This window comes from Theropithecus gelada, chromosome 14 (genome assembly GCF_003255815.1).
Source record: "Theropithecus gelada isolate Dixy chromosome 14, Tgel_1.0, whole genome shotgun sequence".
Taxonomy (NCBI): domain Eukaryota; kingdom Metazoa; phylum Chordata; class Mammalia; order Primates; family Cercopithecidae; genus Theropithecus; species Theropithecus gelada.
In genome coordinates this window covers 99088228-99108071 of record NC_037682.1, presented here as the reverse complement: position 1 = coordinate 99108071, position 19844 = coordinate 99088228, and the positions used below count along the sequence as shown (strand labels likewise).

General features: G+C 37.0%; 1 protein-coding gene across 1 annotated transcript in view; it reads left to right on the top strand.

Annotated features, from left to right (window-relative positions):
• Nucleotides 1-19844, top strand: part of CWF19L2 (CWF19 like 2, cell cycle control (S. pombe)) — a 116331-nt gene that overhangs the window by 40272 nt on the left and 56215 nt on the right. Inside the window, exons 9-10 of the mRNA XM_025358338.1 lie at nt 1037-1130; nt 3021-3110. Coding sequence (XP_025214123.1) covers nt 1037-1130; nt 3021-3110 — 184 coding nt within the window. The remainder of the gene's footprint in view (nt 1-1036; nt 1131-3020; nt 3111-19844) is intronic.

Genomic DNA, 19844 nt, shown 5'->3' with positions numbered 1-19844 from the left:
CTTGGACTCCTGGCTATGTCTCCTTTACTCAGAAGTCCTTCAGGCTCTTGACTGAGGTCACTGTCCTGCACTGTAGCCTTGAATTATTTCTTAAGGCAGTTAGCTAGGGAAATCTTTTTATTTATTTATTTATTTATTTATTTATTTATTTATTTATTATTATTATTATTTTTTGAGACGGAGTCTGGCTCTGTCGCCCAGGCTGGAGTACAGTGGCCGGATCTCAGCTCACTGCAAGCTCCGCCTCCCGGGTTCACGCCATTCTCCTGCCTCAGCCTCCCGCCTAGCTGGGACTACAGGCGCCCGCCACCTCGCCCGGCTAATTTTTTGTATTTTTTAGTAGAGACAGGGTTTCACTGGGTTAGCCAGGATGGTCTCGATCTCCTGACCTCATGATCCGCCCGTCTCGGCCTCCCAAAGTGCTGGGATTACAGGCTTGAGCCACTGCGCCCGGCCAGCTAGGGAAATCTGACCTTGGCTGGCGGTTTCTTTTTTTGTGTGAGACTTCCATAGTATAGGTTTGGCACATGGTATCAGTTTTAAACTAGTTTATATTATTTGACTATATGTTATGTTCTGGACTGACTTTACAAAAAAGCACGTGATCATTGCTTTTATTCTTTGAATGCAGTTAAATATAGTTTCTTAGATTATTAACAACTTATCATGTCAAATGAGAAAAGTTTCCAAAGATGTATAGAATTATGGCCTGGTTTTAGTTTTTTGTTTGTTTCCTTTTTGAAATAACGAGCATGGGGATATTAAATAAGAAGAGTTGATAAATGCTATTTATCTCATTGTTATTGAGATTTTGATCAGTTGTTATAACTGCCATAGTTGATTGTGGCATTGTAACAGAGAATTTTAAACTATCGATTTTTGGAAGAACATTTAGTTTAATTTACATGTATTACAATCATGATCTCCTATTGGTGCTGAATGCTTTGAGGTCAGTTAAAATAACATTTGAGTTTTGATGTTATTGCTTGCATTACACCTATATTTCATATGCTGTTAATCTGTCCTGTTCCAATAGAAGTCCAGAGCATGAGTCCATTCATATCCTGAGTGTTGATGAGAAGAACAAGTTGGGAGCCAAGATTATCAAAGCAGAGATGATGGGGAATATGGTAAGACTTTTAGATGTTGTTTTGGAGAATAGTGATCAAATATTTAACTTCTTATGAGTAATTTTAGAAGTTCCTTAGTAGTGTGGATATAGCACACTGTGAAAGTAACTGTTGATTATTGATTCCTTAAAGAAATTCTCAGGCCTGTAATCCCAGCACTTTGGGAGGCCGAGGCAGGAGGATCACTTGAGGTCAAGAGTTTGAGACTAGCCTGGCCAAAATGGTGAAACCCCGTCTCTACTAAAAATACAAAGATTAGCCTGATGTGGTGGCGTGTACCTGTAATCCCAGCCACTGGGGTGGCTGAGGCAGGAGAATCGCTTGAACCTGGGAGATGGAGATTGCAGTGAGCCAAGATCATGCCATTGCACTCCAGCCTAGGCGACGAAGTGAGACTGTGTCTCAAAAAAAAGAAAAAAAAAATTCTTGAACCTTTCTGTGAACAGTACTATCTGCCTACTTGTAAATAAATGATCTACTTTCTCTGTCAGATCTCTGAAATTTAAGATCCTAAGGAACTTCATGCTTTTAAATTTCTGTTTTTACTTTGTTATTTGCTTTCTTCCTGCATTTCTAACTCATTGAGCATATTTAAGGGAGATAAAGATGTCACTTTTTCCACCTCATTTTTGTCATGTATTTTTAAGAATGTTTTTTACTTTTCCAAATTACTTAGGAACCTAAAAAAGGAGGATTAAGTCATTCAAGTTTTCAGTAAATGTGCTGTGCCTGATAGCCTGATACTGTGTTAGATGCTTTGTGTAGGCTAACTCATTTAATTCCTGTAGTAATGTTTGATTTACGACTAATTTACCTCAGAATTGTAAGAAATAGGGATGATTTGGTAAGAGCTGCATTTATCCATTCGTCCATTCATTTATTGTCACATGCATATTAAAATAATATACAGTGAGACGTATATATTAAAGTGCACATAGCAGAATAGCACAGCCAGATATTCCACATCTTGATAGAATAGATTCGGTCATGGTCATATGTATGCACTCATCTCAAACCCAAATATAAGGGATCTTTAGGTAATCTTATGTTTTGGCAAACTATTAGTACAGTACTGTAGTAGAACAAATGGTAACCAAACAAGATATTTCTGTGTTATGTCTAATAAAGGGCATATCTTGCATATGCTGCTCTCTTTGAATCTGATCCTTGGAAACACTGAATTTCCACTCATCCTAGAAATTGATAAGGAAAATAAACAACAATAACGATAGCAAGAAAATAAAGTTTGAGCTTTGAAAGTACGGAGGAATTAGTTAAAATAGTGAAAGAGAGGTCATCTAGGTAAAAGGGTAAAATATGTGTTCTTGTATTCAAGAAGAGCACTGTGGTGGCGCTTGCTGTTCTTTGCATGTCACATAAATCTACTTATTTAATTTATTACTTCATGGTTTATTGCTTTATATGACAGTTGTTTTATATAAATTTCTGTAAGTTTCCTAGAGTAAAAATGAAATATATTCAGAATTTTCGTCCAAATTATCAGCAATAAAGAAGGTAACATTTTAAATCTTGTGATAGCTTTTTGTTACCAATAACTGAAGTTGAAAGTATTGAACTTTTATAATATTTAGTAATTATTAAAATGTCATTAAGGTTATGTATTTCCTTCATCTATGTCCTCCAAAATATATGTCCTTGTAATTATTTATCTTTGAAGCATAAACACATCACAGGTATTCAAGGAGTTTGTAACTGAGATAAGTTCATTAAAAAGTAATACACTAGGCTGTGGGTTGGTAGTTGAAATTAGATGGTGGCTACATGAGTGTTGGTTATACTATCTTTCCTTCTGTTGTGTAAATTTGAACATTTTGTTGTAAAGAATTAAACTACATATTGCACATATTTTACTTGTTTTTTTTTTTGAAGGAATTAGCTGAACAACTTAAAGCTCAACTTGAAAAGGCAAATAAATTCAAAGAAACTGTAACACAGACATCAAAAAAATCTGGGGTAGAGGTAAGTAATAAAAGTTTGGAGAAAATTACCTTGTATAACACTACTACTGGGCAGTGGTAATATTTTATTTTATTTATTTTTTTGAGACAATGTCTTGCTCTGTTGCCCAGGCTGGAGTACAGTGGCGTGATCTTGGCTGACTGCAACCTCTGCCTCCCGGGTTCAAGCAATTTTTGTGCCTCAGCCTCCTGAGTAGCTGGTACTACAGGTGTATGCCACCATGCCTGGCAAATTTTTGTATTTTTAGTAGAGACGGATTTCACCATGTTGGTCAGGCTGGTCTTGAACTCCTGACTTCAAATGATCTACCCCCCTCAGGCTCCAAAAGTGCTGGGATTATAGATGTGAGTCACTGTGCCCAGCTGGCAGTGGTAATATTTTAATGTGAGATGTGTCTGTATATGTGGCTGTGTGTTTCTGTGTATGCATGCTTGTTTAAAAAAATTTAGTTTTCTATGTATTCTCTTACATTCTATCAGTGTGCCCTAGTGGAAAAAAGCCTCAGGCTGAGACCAAGGGGACCTGCTTTTATTCTGGACTGTGCTGCTTACTGATTGCTTCTGTATGAGTCAGACTGCTCCTTAACTTGTCTCCTTCAGAATGAAGGACTTGAATTAGATATTCATTTCATATAAAACAAATTACTGGCTGGGTGTGGTGGCTCAAGCCTGTAATCTCAGCTCTTTGGGAGGCTGAGGTAGGTGGATCATGAGGTCAGGAGATCGAGACCATCCTGGCTAACATGGTGAAACCTCGTCTCTACTAAAAATAAAAAATAATTAGCTGGGTGTGGTGGCGGGCGCCAGTAGTCCCAGCTACTCAGGAGGCTGAGGCAGGAGAATGGCATGAACCTGGGAGGCGGAGCTTGCAGTGAACTGAGATCGAGCCACTGCAGTCCAGCCTGGGCGACAGAGCGAGACTCTGTCTCAAAAAAAAAAAAAAAAAAAAAATTACTTTGGTCTATGATTAATTCATCTATCTGTTAGTGAACAAAACAAAAACACCTACCTGCATGGAACTTTCATTTGAGTAGGGAGGGAAACAAATTATAAAAATGATAAGCAAGTTAAAAAATAATACAGTATATCAGAAAGTTACTCTATGGCAAGGTAGTGGCAATTTTGAGTGACAGGTGGGTTGGTGGCTTGGGATGCACAGGCCAATTCTCTTGAAAAAGTGTAAGGACTTTATGTAAGGACTTGTAGTTAGTGGAAGAGCGAATTTCTGTGTAGTTGAGTGAAGAGTGCTGTAGTCATAGGGAACAGATTTAAAGGCCCAAAGATGGAAATATGTCTGATGTGTAGGAAGAATAGCAAGGAGACCAGTGTTGCTGGAGTGGAGTAAATGAGAGAGGTTAAGTAGGAGATACAGGTTAGAGAGACTATACGTGGCCAGATCATGTTAAGCTTTGAAAGTCATAGTAAGGAGGTGGGCTTTTTTTTTTTTTTTTTTTTCTGACTGAGATGGTGAGAAACTATTAAATAGTTTTAAGCAGAAAACATATTTTGACAGGACCGTTCTGGATTCTCTATTAAGAATGGTTTGCAGAAGCTGAAGTAGAGGTGGGCTTTTGTAATAATGCAGATAAGAAATGATAGTGGCTTTGACCAAGATAGATAGTAGCTATGGAGATGGTTAGAAGTGATTGCATTTTGTATTTTATAAATACTTGCCGTATATATTTTGAAAGAAAAGCTGACAGGATTTTTATGGTGGTTTAGGTGGGGGGTGGGTAATGGGATAAAGAGAGGAGGCAAAGAGGACTCCCAGGGTTTTTCGCTTGAGCAGCTGAAAGAATAGCCGTTATTTGAGTCGTGGAAGAAAGAGGAAGAGTAGGTTTTGGGACAAATCAGAGGTTCTGTTTTGGATATGAGTTTGGATGCCTGTTAGATATGGAACAAGTAGAGATGTCAAGTAGGCAGTTGGATGGTTGGGAGTAGGGAGAAGATAGAATTGGGTAGTTGGGGAAAAGTCCTTTGTACTGGAGATAGAAATTTGGGAGTTATTAACATATGGTGATATTTAAATCTATGACACCACATGAAATAATCACAGGCATAAATGTAGATAGAAGTTGAACAGTTGAGTTCAACTTCTGCATGACAGATTTGGATGTATATGAATAACTCTAGCTGGGTGTGGTGATGTGCTCCTGTAGTCCCAGTTACTTGGGAGGCTGAGGTGGAGGATTGTTTGAGACCAGGAGGTCCAGGCTGCAGTGAGCCATGATTGCACCACTGCACTCCAGTCTAGATGACAGAGTGAGACCCTGTCTCTAAAAAATGAATGAATGAATAAATAAATAAAAATAAAAACACTAAAAACAAAATCCTCCCCCTTCCCCCAAAATAACTCATGCAATTTTCACAGTATCCTTTGAGATAGTCCATGTCATTATTACAGATTTATAGATCAAGAAACTGAGGCACAGAAGGTTAAGTAACTTGTCCAGGTATACAACTAATAAGTGCAGGGCAAGGATTTAAACCCACGAAAGTACTTGTGTTTACATGATACCTCTTTTTGATGGTTAAGGACAAAGTCAGCAGCTCTTTTGAGAATCAGGTTTGGGATATAATGAAGTTTGTAAATGATTTTAAAGGTCTGTTCTCAAAGATTAATTTACATAATTTACTGTCAGTGTGGGAGGACATGAGAATGTATCAAGTCAACTTTCCTAGAATTTTCTTCAGGCTGAAGTCATTCATGACTTAGATAACATTATACAGAGTATGTTTATGAAAATGGCTGTTTACACTGAGTTGTGGTACCTAAAAAGTTTCTCACACAGATTAAATGGAGAGTGAGAAATTACTGGTAGGATTAAAAAGTAGGGACTGGGAGAATAGCTAGAACTAGGTGTACTGTGAAGCTGATCTTACACACTTTTGCCAAATTATTGTTTTCAGGTGTCCTTGTGGTTAACTAATTTTGTACTCTGAAACTTTAAGTGGTTTATTGGTGCTAACCGTAAGTACCAGGTCTTCCTGCAGCATAGTCTTCCACAGTATGGCCCCGTTTTCCAGTCCTACCTCCAAGACTGTCTTACACATAACCAGTGTCTCTTTCACATTTACCTATGCTATTTATTATTTGTGCCAGACATCACCCTTCTTCATTATGGCTGCTTTCTAATCCTCTCATGTAGTTGCAACATTTTCCATTTTTGAAACCTCAAAGACATTTTTCTTTTTAAGATTTTATTTTTTAGAGCAGTGCTAGGTTCACAGCAAAATTGAGAGGAAGGTACACAGATTTCCCATATACTTCCTGCTCCTACATAAGCACAGCCTCCCCCATTATCAATATCCCCTAACGGAGGAGTACATTTGTTACAATTGATGAACCTGCATTGACACATTATATCACCCAAAGTCTATAGTTTACATCAAGGTCCTCTCTTGGTATTGTACATTCTCTGGGTTTGAATAAATGTGTAATGACATGTATCCACCATTGTAGTATCATACAGAGTAGTTTCACTGTACTAAATCCTCTGTGTTCCACCTGTTCATGCCTTCCTATCCCTTAACCCCTGGCAACCTCGGATCTTTTTATTCTCCATAGTTTTGCCTTTTCCAGAATGTCACGTAATTGAAATCATACAGTATGTAGCATTTTCAGATTGGTTTCTAATATATATTTAAGATTCCTCTCTGTCATTCCACGGTTTGATAGCTCTTTTCTTTTTAGTGCTGAATAATATTTCATGGTCTGTAGGTGGCACATTTTACTTTTTCATTCACCTGTTGGAGGACATCTTGGTGCATCCAAGTTTTTGCAGTTATGAATAAAACTGCTATAAACATCTGTGTGCAGTTTTTTTGTGTGGATAGACGTTTTCAACTCCTTTGGGTAGGCTGGGCGCGCTGGCTCATGCCTGTAATCCCAGCACTTTGGGAGGCTGAGATGGGCAGATTGCTTGAGGTCAGGAGTTCGAGACCAGCCTGGCCAACATGGCGAAACCTTGTCTCTACTAAAAATACAAAAATTAGCTGGGCATGGTGGTAGGCACCTGTAATCCCAACTACTGGGGAGGCTGAGGCAGGAGAATTCCTTGAACCTGGGAGGCGGAGATTGCAGTGAGCTGCAATTATGCCACCGCACTCTAGCCTGGGCAGCAGTGAGGGACTCTGTCTCAAAAAACAAAAAAACAAGAAGACAAAAAACTCCTTTGCGTAAATATCAAGGAATGCAGTTGCTGGATCATTTGGTAAGAGTATGTTTGTCAGAAACCTCGAAGAATCTTAAAGTATCCTCTATGGCATGTATCTTTTCAAATTATATATATGTGTGTACACTTGTTACCACCTTCTCATTTATTTCTGTTTCTTTCCTGGCACTTGTCAGTTTTATTAAAGGTTCTAAAGCTGTGGCTGGACTTCAGGGGATTCCTGAACAGGCATTTTTTTTCCCTTTGATTTGGTTGGTTGAAAAATTATCTTTGTAAGAAAAATTTCTTTATATCAAATGCTGTTCGTTTCAGACAACTGTAGTGACGTGACTGTTCCACAGCCTGGTAGCACAAGCTTCATGGGAGCAGTGCTGAGGCCGCTAGAATGACTTCCAGTCGATGGGACTAAGAGACCATTGTGACATTTTGATCTTTTGACAGTCCATCTCTGCCTTTGTCCCTCTCTTTAAATATTAGGCCTATTGAAGAAAATATGAATCATAAATACTCTTCTATTTTACTTTGATTGTCATATATTCTAGAATAGAAAAAACAGTATTTTTGATGATCAGATTTTTAAAATATCTGAAGGGCATTAAATATGTGTGAGTATAGGAAGGAATACTTAATTTTAATTAGCATATTTATTAAATTTATTAGCTTAAATAACCTGCCCTTCCTTAAGCATTAAATACTCTTGGTAAATTTAGCAAATCACTCAATTATTTTAATAAATATATCAGACTAAAATTCTTTACCATTTTCATGGTTAGCTTAATTAAATTATAAAATTTAATTAAATTTAATAATTTAATTAAATTGTAAAATTTTAAGCTGTTACTAGCTTTTTTACCACACTCTTGTAAAAGAATAGACCTCAGCCTGAGATTTTTGTGTTGCTTCTTGTAGTCAAGCTTTGCTGACCCTATGAAATGAATTGACCGTTTTCTTCTTATCTTTTGACTAAGGTTGGCCATGTCCCACCAGATTTTATTCCATACACCTCCTAACGTGAAGTGCTTTTTCCATTATCCTGTGCAGTTGTTTAATGTAAAATCAGTTTTCAAAGTATCTCAGGCAAGCAAAAGGAGCCACATAGGGAAACCTTCCTTGAAATGTTTGAGCTGGTTTGCGGCTTGGAACAGAAGGAAAAAATTTGAAGCAGATATTCTGTTAAATAACATTTCTCCTATGGTTTTGAGGATATGACACAATAATTGACAGGCTATATCTCATCTCTTGTGCACATGACTCTGATATTACTCATGTTTTTAAAATTTCTAGCTCCTCCTATCTTTGAGCAGTGGACTTCAGTACTCAGTAGATTAGTATTTGAAGTATCATACAAAATATAATTTCTGTTTGTTAGTCTCTTTGGGGAACTGTTTAGCCCTTTGAGACTTCAAATAGAAAGTTTTTTTTTCCTAAGGATTCTTTGACCAGAAAGGCATGTTTTCATCTTCTCTGCAGAGAAGGTTCAAGCACATTTGCACATCTGGTTCAAGCTTTACTAAGTATATATATATATATATAAAACAAATCTTTGCCAACAATTCTGAAAGAATTCTCTACTGCAACTAAAGTAATTTATTCCATCAGATCCAGGGCCTTGATTACCTTTCAAAGTGGTTTTTTTAGAAATTAGAATGGAATACAAAGTTGTTTACTACTATGGAGATTTGATGGTGTTCTAGAGGAAAATCATGTAATACTTCTGATGGAAATTTTGCTCTTTGAGAGAAAAGAAAACCCCATGCATAGAACGCTTGAACAGGGAAGAATTCTTTCATTGCTTAGCTCGTTTGTTGGAAGTATTAGGTTACAGGAATAAGGTAAATCTCTTCATTCGTATATCTATGAATATCATTTTGGCTTTAGTGAAAAACCATCAGCACTTTTAATTATTAGTTTGCTTATCCCTCTTCTCCTTTAGAGGGTGAACTGTTTAGTATTTAGGACGAGAGTTATTCTTTCAGTTCATATCTAGTACGTAGAGTAATATTTGGCATCTTGTAGACAACCAAGACATACTGAAATACCTGTTTCATCAATGTCTTTATTTTATTCTCTATAATATTTTATTGTAAATCTTAAAAATGATCCATGATCTTCGACATCATCTAGTCTGGCCATCACACAAGTGCAGCTTCTTTATTTTAACATTAAGCCAACCACATAGCTTCTCCATCTAACTTGTGCTTGAACACTGAGGTATGAGGTCTCACTGAGTTTTGGATATTGCTAGTTTTATATCAGGAAAAATCTAATCCTAATTCTTTAATATCTTAGTCCTAATCTTCCCTTCCATAACTTGGGCCTGTTAATAATTCTTCAACAGAGTCACATTATGTATACATTTAATCTAAAGGAATTTAGCTCTGTACTTTATAAGAAAAGATAATGCAGGAAATTAAGCTCAACATTTGTAACAAAGAATGAAATAATCTTTGCCTAATGGTGTAGTAGCTTTAAAATTTTGTCTACACTGCTGGTAAGGAAGGGAAATGCATTTTGATCCCTGTTCATGTACGTAGAGAGGGTTTACGGACATTCTCTTTAAAGAAATTGAAGAGTTAACTAAGGGCCATAGAGAAACATTAATAAATAGATACATTCATTTTGTATATAAATCAGGTGCTTGACTAGTTATTTGAAGTATTTCTAGTAGTAGTTTGACCATATTCAATTACTGCTTTAACACTGTCTTTTAGATCTGATTCTTGGGTGCATCATTCGCTGTGTTCACAAGTTCACTTGTCATTGCTGTGATTCCCAGAATATGTGAACTCTTAGACTGTGTCTTTTAAAAAATGTTTTAGCTTCCCAATCTTTGCAGTCGATCCCGTAAGCATAGTACAACAGAAAAAAAGTTACAAGACTATAAAAAACTTGCTTGTGGTTTACTTTTAATATTTAAACAGTGAGATTTGACCTTTACTCAACGAATACTTTGCAGTTCCTTCTTTGTAGAAGGCCTTTGCACTCTCAATTTTCTAGGTCAAATATTTTAAATCTGAAGTAAACATTATTGTAGCTTTGCATTTATTCTATTTACCTTGCCGTGTTACTGTAGGCACACTTTACTTGAGGTATAGTCTTGCTTGACACAGAGTAGGTGTACAAAAGTATTATTTCCTTTTAGTCATTTAGCTAGTTTTTCCCCAGCCACGTAAATGTGGTCAATAGATGTACCTATTTTCTATACAGTTCAGCTTGTATTTTTTAACCCTCCTTAAAGTATCGCTCATTTCTGTGCTGTGCAGTTAGAAATATCATCTTAGGCGTTACTAGAGGGCTTATTTCTTGAAATAGAGTATTACTATAGGAGCAAATATTTTAAGCAAAAATGAATGAAAGCAAATGATGTATAAATAAGAACTAGTATTAGCATACAGAATCTATCTGTTCTCTAGTCTCATACCTCACATGAAATTCATCGTGAAATGGTGTCAATTTTACCTGCTAAATATTTCTCAACTCTACTCTTTGTGTTTTGTATCTACCACACTAAGATGACCATCATCTCTTGTCTTGACGTCCTCAGTAGCTGTTTTCCCTCCTGCCTCAGTGCCTTTACACAGTCTTTCTTTGCCTAGAATATTTTTCTTGTAGTTACCTTCTGTATATCCTTGAGATCTTAATTCAGACATCATATACTCCTTATAAAAGCTTTCTGTCAGGAAAGAGAACATACAAATAAGATTAATTATACAAATATATAATTACAGTCCTTTGACGGTGCTTCAAAGGAAAAGTATAGAAATATGGAGGTATTGAATAGGGCCTAGTGCAATCTAGGCATCCAGAGAACGTTCTGAGGCTATAGCCATTATTTTGGGATCCTATTACCATTTGTAACTTTGCCAAAGAAAAAGCTATACTATTTATGACTACTCTCTGTAAGCCTTATTTGTTTACCACAAAAATAATCTTTAGCATGGTATTATCCTAGCTAGGAGTGTTGACCTGTAGGCTTCAGTCATGGAATAGGAAACACCCAGTCGTATGACTATAGGATGTGTTTAATTCTCAATGCTTTCTGGGGTAGTTAAAAATTTTTTTTATTGTTTTATGAACAGTATTTTCTCAAGTATAATAATTTAGAGAAATTGTAAAGTAGTTGTTTTGGATAGTTATGATTGTATATTTATTAATGATCTAATTTTGGGATGAAGAATTACGTCATAGACTATCTCAAACTCTGAACAGGGCTCTGTAACAGATACTGAAGCCACAACTAATTGATTTCCTTAGAGAGGGAAGAATGACCCAGCAGCAGCCTCTCTCCTTCCCCAGTTTGCTTCTATTCCCTCAAATGCTCATTATTTTTTTTTTCTCACTAACTCTACTATTAGCATTTAATTCCCTTTTCTGTTGTTAAATTTAAGGGGAAAATGAAATATTACTGCATATGAAAAATATTGAGTCCTTATGCTGTTCAGTAGCATTTGAGACTTAGGTTTTGTCTTGGAGGGATGGATTCATACATGTTCTGTTTCCAGATTTTTTTTTTTGTACGGGGAAGGGTTAGATGGAGGGACAACATCACACAATTATATATTTTCAGTTTAAAGGGAAAACATTTTAAGTGGAAAAAATACAAACCCAAAGTAAATTTTCTCCTTGTACATATTTTAAAATTAACCATATTGTAGAATGCATAACGAATTGTTGAAGATAGAAATCAAATTTAATGTGATTTTAGAAAAACTGAAAATACAGTTTTCAATTTCATAGTGTGTAAATATGCAGGTACCAAAGAGGTTCTGAGTAGAATAATTATAGTAGACAGTTGTTGATGAAGATTGATGAGGAAGAGAAATAAAATTAGTTGAGTGAAACTCCACAGTACTGAAAAAAAGGAAAGAAAAGAAAAACACTTGCTATACCACAGTGAATCATAGAAAAATCTTATAGTATTTATTATGTTCTTATCTACTCAAAAATAGTAAATAATCTGTGTGTCATTCTTTGATTTAACAGAAAATTAAGTTATAATTAGTATAGCTATTTATTAATAATTAGTAATAATGTCTGTGGCATTAGCCAATAGTAACACAAAAGAGATAAGAGAGAACATAGAGTAGATACGGTATACAAAGGATAGATTAAAAAAACTGAAATTACTAAAATAGAAAATAAAAAATAAATAGAAATGATTTAAGAAAAAACCTAAGAATTTATTCTTTGAAAAAAGTTAATAGGTAGCCTCTAGGAAGGCCAATCTAAAAAAAAAGGAAAGCACAATAGTATATTAAGAATTTTAAAAGTGAGACAGTATGGACAAAATTGAGAATTTAAAAACATTTTTAAAAGGGCTGCATTGAGCCTGTATGATGCCTTCATGGAGTTAGAAAAAGATGTCTTCTTTGGGCAGATGCAGTCCTGTGAATGCTTTTGTACAAATTAAATAGTAGCCTTGGGTTAGGACATTCGTCTCAGTGATCAGAGTGTAGCTTGGTGTTCAGTCCACCCACTGCCTTGGCCAGGTACTTGTGTGTAGGGAACAACTTGTGAACATAATTAGAGATAAAATAGAAATTATTCAAAAGCCATGAAAATACTAAGAATAGTAATAAGTGATTATGGAAATTTTAAAAGATAAAAGTTGAAGCATGCTTTATGGCATTCAGTGATAACAAACTTGCAGGCTACCATCATGAACTCTGGAAGTTTGTAGACTACTGATAGGAAAATCTGATTTAGTAGGAGAGTTTTGCTTTATTTCCCAATGCTAGAAAGGCTTTCAGACATTTACACTTTTTAATAATAGCTTTGAATCAAAGCAGTGTATGCTTTTTCCTTTTCTTTTTAATCAACGTATTACATACAAGTAGCGCTAGGCCTGCCTATACCAAATAATAACAATGTCGTGAGCTCTTTCCAGACCTTCTTCCAATCCTGGTGGAAGCCACTTTGGTTCTTAGTTGTTTCTTTGCTTTACTTCTGTATTTTTAAATTAAGTTATCTCTTGATCCAGTAAATAGATACTGTTAGGCCAAATAGTATTTTATAATTGCCTTTCTTTTATGTAAATAAATAAAATTTCTTAATTTGCATTGTTTTCTTCTTCTTCTTCTTTCTTCTTTCTTCTTTCTTATTCTTCTTGTTTTTCTTCGTTTGTTTCATATTCTTTGCTAGTTTTTCTCTTACTTCCAGCAGCTTGTTAAATATATCCCAATTCAGTCAGCAAGGAAGCTGAGGTCTGATTAGATTCCTTTGTACTGCAGTCTATAAACTGCCTCTTAGTAGAAAGCTGTGGCCATCCTAGGGCTCATCTCATTTGTTTCCCTTCTTTTAGGGATTACACTCCTCTAGAGGTCAATGTCTAAAAATGGTTGTTTCATGTATTTGTCCTGTTGTCTAGTTTTTTTAAACAGCAACAGGTTATACTGTTTTTTTGTTAGTCCATCATGGCCTGAAATGAAAGTCAAGCATAGATATTTTAACAAAATAAGAGTACCAGGTCCTATTTTCTTCCCCTCATTGTTACCAACATGGATCTTGTGTAATACTATTAAGTAATTGCAAGTTTTAATCTTGTTTGTTATTAGGTAGTAGGAAAAATCAATAAAGTGATTTTGAATTAGTTTTATTAGCTAGATAATAATATAGAACCAAGACTGGCAGACTTTTGTAGAGATCAAACAGTAAATGTTTTAGATTTTGTGTGCTGTACAATCTGTGCCACAACGATTCAACTGTTACTGTATCATGAAGGCAGCCACAGATAACACATAAATGAATGAGCATGGTTGTGTTCCAATAAAACCTTATTTGTGGACACTAAAATTAGAATTACATAGAATTTTAATTTGTCATGAAATACTCTTGTTTTGATTTCCCCCCAGTCATTTAATAATGTAAAGACCATCCTCAGCTTATGGGCTGACAAAAAACCAGCACAAGACTGGAGTTGACCTGTGGCCCATAGTTTTTTGACATTGATACAGATTCTGTATTCATATTCTGTATTTTTTCTAATTCTGTGAAGACTGATGGTGATATTCTGATGGGGATTGTGTTGAATTTGTAGATTGCTTTTGGCAGTATGGTCATTTTCACAGTATTGATTCTACTCACCCATGAGCGAGGGATGTGATTCCATTTCTTTGTGCCATCTGTGATTTCTTTCAGCGGTGTTTTGTAGTTTTCCTTGTAGAGGCCATTCGACTCTTTTGTTAGGTGTATTCCTAAGTATTGTATTTTTATTTTAATTTTTGCAGCTATTGTAAAAGGAGTTGAGTTCTTGATTTGATTCTCTGTTTGTTCACTGTTGGCGTGTAGAAGAGCTACTAATTTGTGTACATTAATCTTGTATCCAGAAACTTTGCTGAATTCATTTATCAGTTCTAGGAGCTTTCTGGAGGAGTCCTTAGGGTTTTCAAGGTAAACAATCATATTGTCAGCAAACAGTGACAGTTTGACTTCCTCTTTACCGATTTGGATGCCCTTTGTTTCTTTCTCTTGTCTGATTGCTCTGGCTAGGGCTTCCAGTACTGTGTTGAAGAGGAGTGGTGAGAGTGGGCGTCCTTGTCTTGCTCCAGTTCTCAGAGGGAATGCTTTCAACTTTTCGCCTTTCAGTATTATGTTGGCTGTGGGTTTGTCATAGATGGCTTTTATTACGTTAAGGTATGTCCCTTGTATGCCGATTTTGCTGAGAGTTTTAATAATATAGGGATGCTGGATTTTGTCAAATGCTTTTTCTGCATCTATTGAGATGATCATGTGATTTTTGTTGGTGAATCACATTTATTGACTTGCGTATGTTAAACCATCCCTGCATCCCTGATATGAAACCCACTTGATCATGGTGGATTATCTTTTTGATATGTCATTGGATTCGGTTAGCTAGTATTTTGAATGTTAAGGATTTTAACATTTGTGTTCATCAAGGATATCAGTCTGTAGTTTTCTTTTTTGGTTATGTCCTTTCCTGGTTTTGGTATTAGGGTGATGCTGGCTTCACAAAATGAATTAGGGAGGGTTCCTTCTTTCTCTGTCTTGTGGAATAGTGTCAAAAGGATTGGTACCAATTCTTCTTTGAATGTCTGGTAGAATTAATCTGTGAATCCATCTGTTCCTGGACTTTTGTTGTTAATTTTTAAATTACCATTTCAATCTCTGCTTGTTATTGGTCTGTTCAGGGTGTCTAATTCTTCCTGATTAAAGCTAGGAGGGTTGTATTTTTCCAGGAATTTATCCATCTCTTCTATGTACGTAAAAGTGTTCATAGTAGCTTTGAATGATCTTTTGTATTTCAGTGGTGTCAGTTGTAATGTCTCCTTTTTTGTTTCTTAGCAAGGTTATTTGGATTTTCTCTCTTCTTGGTTAATCTTGTAATAGTGTGTCAATTTCATTTATCTTTTCAAAGAACCAACTTTTTGTTTCATTTATCTTTTGTGGTTTGTTTGTTTCAATTTCATTTAGTTCTGCTCTGATCTTGGTTATTTCCTTTTTTCTGCTGGGTTTGGGTTTGGTTTGTTCTTTTTTCTCTAGTTCCTTGAGGTGTGACCTTAGAACGTCACTTTGTGCTCTTTCAGACTTTTGATATAGGCGTTCAGGGCTATGAACTTTTCTCTTAAGCGCTGCCTTTGCTGTATCCCAGAGATTTTGATAGGTTGTGTCATTATTGTCTTTCAGTTCAGAGAATTTTTAAATTTCCATCTTGATTTTGTTTTTGACCCAATGCTCATTCAGGAGCAGGTTATTTAATTTCCATATATTTGCATGGTTTTGAAGGTTCCTTTTGGAGTTGATTTCCAGTTTTATTCCCCTGTGGTCTGAAAGAGTGCTTGATATAGTTTCAATTTTCTTAAATTTATTTAGGCTCATTTTATGGCCTATCAAATGCTCTATCTTGGAGAAAGTTCCATGTGCTATTGAATAGAATGTGTATTCTGCATATATCTGTTAAATCCATAGTTTAAATTCATTGTTTCTTTGTTGACTTTCTGTCTTGATGACCTATCTAGAGCTATCAGTGGAGTATTGAAGTCCCCCACTATTACTTTGTTGGTGTCTGTCTAATTTCTTAGGTCTGTTAGTAATTGTTTTATAAATTTGGGAGCGCCACTGTTGGGCACATATATGTCTGGGATTGTGATATTTTCCTGTTGGACAAGGCCTTTTACCATTATGTACTGTCCCTGTTTGTCTCTTTTAACTGCTGTTGCTTTAAAGTTTGTTTTGTCTGATATAAGAATAGCTACCCCTCCTCACTTTTGGTGTCCATTTGCATTTCCCACCCCTTTTTTTTAAGAGTATGTGAGTCCTTATGTGTTAGGTGAGTTTCCTGAAGGCAGTGGATAGTTGGTTGGTGAGTTCTTATCCATTCTGTGTTTCTGTATCTTTTAAGTGGAGCATTTAGGCCATTTACATTCATTCGATGTTAACATTGAAAGGTGAGGTACCATTGCTTTTCTCATGCTCTTTGTTGCCTGTGTACTTTTGTTTTTGTTTTTTCCTTTTAACTTGTATTTTTTTTATAGATCCTGTGTGATTTATGCTTTAAAGAGGTTATGTTTTGATGTAAAAGATTTGCATCAGGATTTAGAGCTCTTTTTAGCAAAAGGAACCTTCAAAACCATGCAGAAGGTGGTTTGGTAATGGTGTATTCTGTCAGCATTTGTTTGTCTGAAAACGGCTGTATCTTTCCTTCATATATCATGCTTAGTTTTGCTGGATACGAAATTCTTGGCTGATAAATTTTTTGTTTCAGGAGACTGAAGATAGGTCTCCAATCCCTTCTAGCTTTTAAGGTTTCTGCTGAGAAATCTGCTGTTGTTCTGATGGGTTTTCCTTTATAGGTTACCTGGTGCTTCTGTCTCACAGTTCTTAAGATTCTTTCCTTCGTCTTAACTTGGGATAACCCGATGACAGTGTGTCTAGGCAAAGATGTTTTTGTGATTAATTTCCCAGGTATTCCTTGTGCTTCTTGTATTTGACTGTCTTCGTCTCACAAGGCTGGGAAGGTTTTCATTGATTATTCCACCAAACATATTTTCCGGGTTTTTAGAATACTCTTCCTCAGGTATACCAGTTATTCTTAGGTTTGGTTGATTAACATAATCCCAGACTTTGGAGGCTTTGTTCATATTTTCTAATTTTTTTGTCTTTGTCTTAGTTGAATTGGGTTAATTTGAAGACATTGTCTTCGAGCTCTGGATTTCTTTCTTTACTTGTTCAGTTTTATTGTTGAGACTTTCCAGAGCATTTCGCATTTCTAAAAGTGTGTCCAAAGTTTCCTGAATTTTTTATTGTGTTTTGTTTGTTTAAGCTGTCTATTTCCTTGAATATTTTTTCCTTCACTTCTTGTATCATTTTTCGAATTTTCTTGCATTGGGCTTCGCCTTTCTCAGGTCCCTCCCTGATTAGCTTAATAACTAACCTCCTGAATTCTTTTCCAGGAGGTTAGAAATCAGGGATTTCTTCAATGATTTGGATCCATTGCTGGTGAACCAGTGTGATTTTTGGGAGGCGTTGAAGAGCCTTGTTTTGTCATATTGCCAGGGTTGGTTTTCTGGTTCCTTCTCATTTGGGTAGGCTCTGTCAAAGGGAAGGTCTAGGGCTGAAGGCTATTTGAAGGCTATTGTTCAGATTCTTTTGTCCCATGGGGTATTCCCTTGATGTGGTACTCTCCGCCTTTTCCTATGGGTGTGGCTTCCTGTGACCCGGACTGCAGTGTTTGTTGTCTCTCTTCTGAGTCTAGCCACCCAGCAAGTCTACCAGGCTCGGGGCTGGTACAGGGGGTTTTCTGCACAGAGTCCTGTGATGTGAACTGTCTATGGGTCTCTCAGCCGTGGGTACCAGTGGTTGTTCTGGTGAATGTGACGGAGTGTGCAGTGAATTCCATGAGTGTTGTTAGCTTTGGTAGTTTAATGCTCCATTTTTGTGCTGGTTGGCCTCCTACCAGGAGGTGGCACTTTCCCGAGAGCATCAGCTGTAGTAGGGTGGAGAGGGACTAGTGGTGGTTGAGGCCCTAGAACTCCCAAAATATGCCCTTTGTCTTCCACTACCAGAGTGGATAGGGAAGGACCATCAGGTCAGGGTGGGGCTAGGCCTGAGCTCAGACTCCCCGTGGGCACGTCTTGCTGGGCTGCTGTCGGGGATGGGATGAGATTCCCAGGTCACTGGAGCTGTGTTACCTAGGAGGATTATGGCTGCCTCTGCTGAGTCATGCAGGTTGTCAGCGAAGTGGGGGAAAGCTGGCAGTCACAGGCCTCACCCAGCTCCCACGCACACTGAAGGGCCGGTCTCACCCGCACTGTGCTCCCACCCACACTGTGCTCCCACCAACAGCGCAGAGTCTGTTTCCAGGCTGAGGGCAAGATGGTCTTGAAAACTTACCCGAGGATATCTGCCTCCCAGCTGCGAGAGAAAAGGGCTTTAGTTCTTCCCCTGCCTGTGAAGTCTGTACACAAGATTTGTGCCCTCCCGAGTTCTGACCAGGAGGCTTCTCACCCTGTTCAAATGGTTACAAAGTTCAGCTAGATACTTCCTTTTCCCTGTGGAGTTTTACCCCCTGCTCCTCTGGCCACCCTCCTGTTGGATCCCTGTGGTGCTAGGCAGGAACGGGCTGTTTGGGGACCCAGCGAGCTCCCAGGGCCTTTCTGCTCCTTCCTCTACCCCTGTATTTTGCTTGGCCTCTAACTTGACTTAGCTCCAAGTAAAGTCAAAAACTTATCCTGAAAACAACTTCAGCTTCTCCAGTGGGGTGTGTGTTCAGGAGGAAGTGTGTTCCCACTTCCACAGTTGGAGCACTCACAGTATTTGGGGTGTCTCTCAGGTCCTGCAGGAGCAGTCTGCTTCCTTCAGAGGGTCTGTGGGTCCTCTTGGGATTGCTGGTTTGTTCTGCAGTCGATCTGGAGCTAAAATTCACAGTGCAAGCCCCTGCATGCTGCTCTGTCCAGAGCTACAATCTAGTCTTGCCTGTGACTGCCACGATCTCCTGAATCCTCAATTTTTTATTTCTGTAAAAATGATATGCACTTGTGGGAGAAATTTATGATCTCACAAATATGATAGATACCAACAGGGAAGGTTTATTCTGGTTATGTTAGCAAATTGATTTTGTAGCTTTATATGAAGTGTTTTGTTTTCTCCTTTCTTCCTTTAAAATAAGAATCCATGATTTTTGTCATCCAGAAGGCTCTTTTATGGATTAATGAGTAAATGATCCCAGAGCATTTTGGGATTTGTTAATTAAAGTGTTCGTATAAAATGCTTTAATAAATTATCAGTTTTGATGTTTTTAAAATATAAAGTCCTCCAGAGCAAACTGTAATTGTTGGGAATAATTTAAAAACCTGGAGCATTTGGCATTCTTATGAAAATGGAAAGAGTTTATAAATGCTTTTTAGTTATATCAAGAAGTGCTTCTGGTTTCTTTTGAGATAAATTGCAAAATTACATGGATGATGAAAATGTTTTTGCATATTTTCTGTGTAGAGTGAACTTCTCATTTCTGTCTTGTATTTTAATGCCATGTAGATGGTTAGATGCACTCTGTCTTGGGTACCCAAAATAGAACAACTTGGGGTCTTACGTATTGGCAGTCC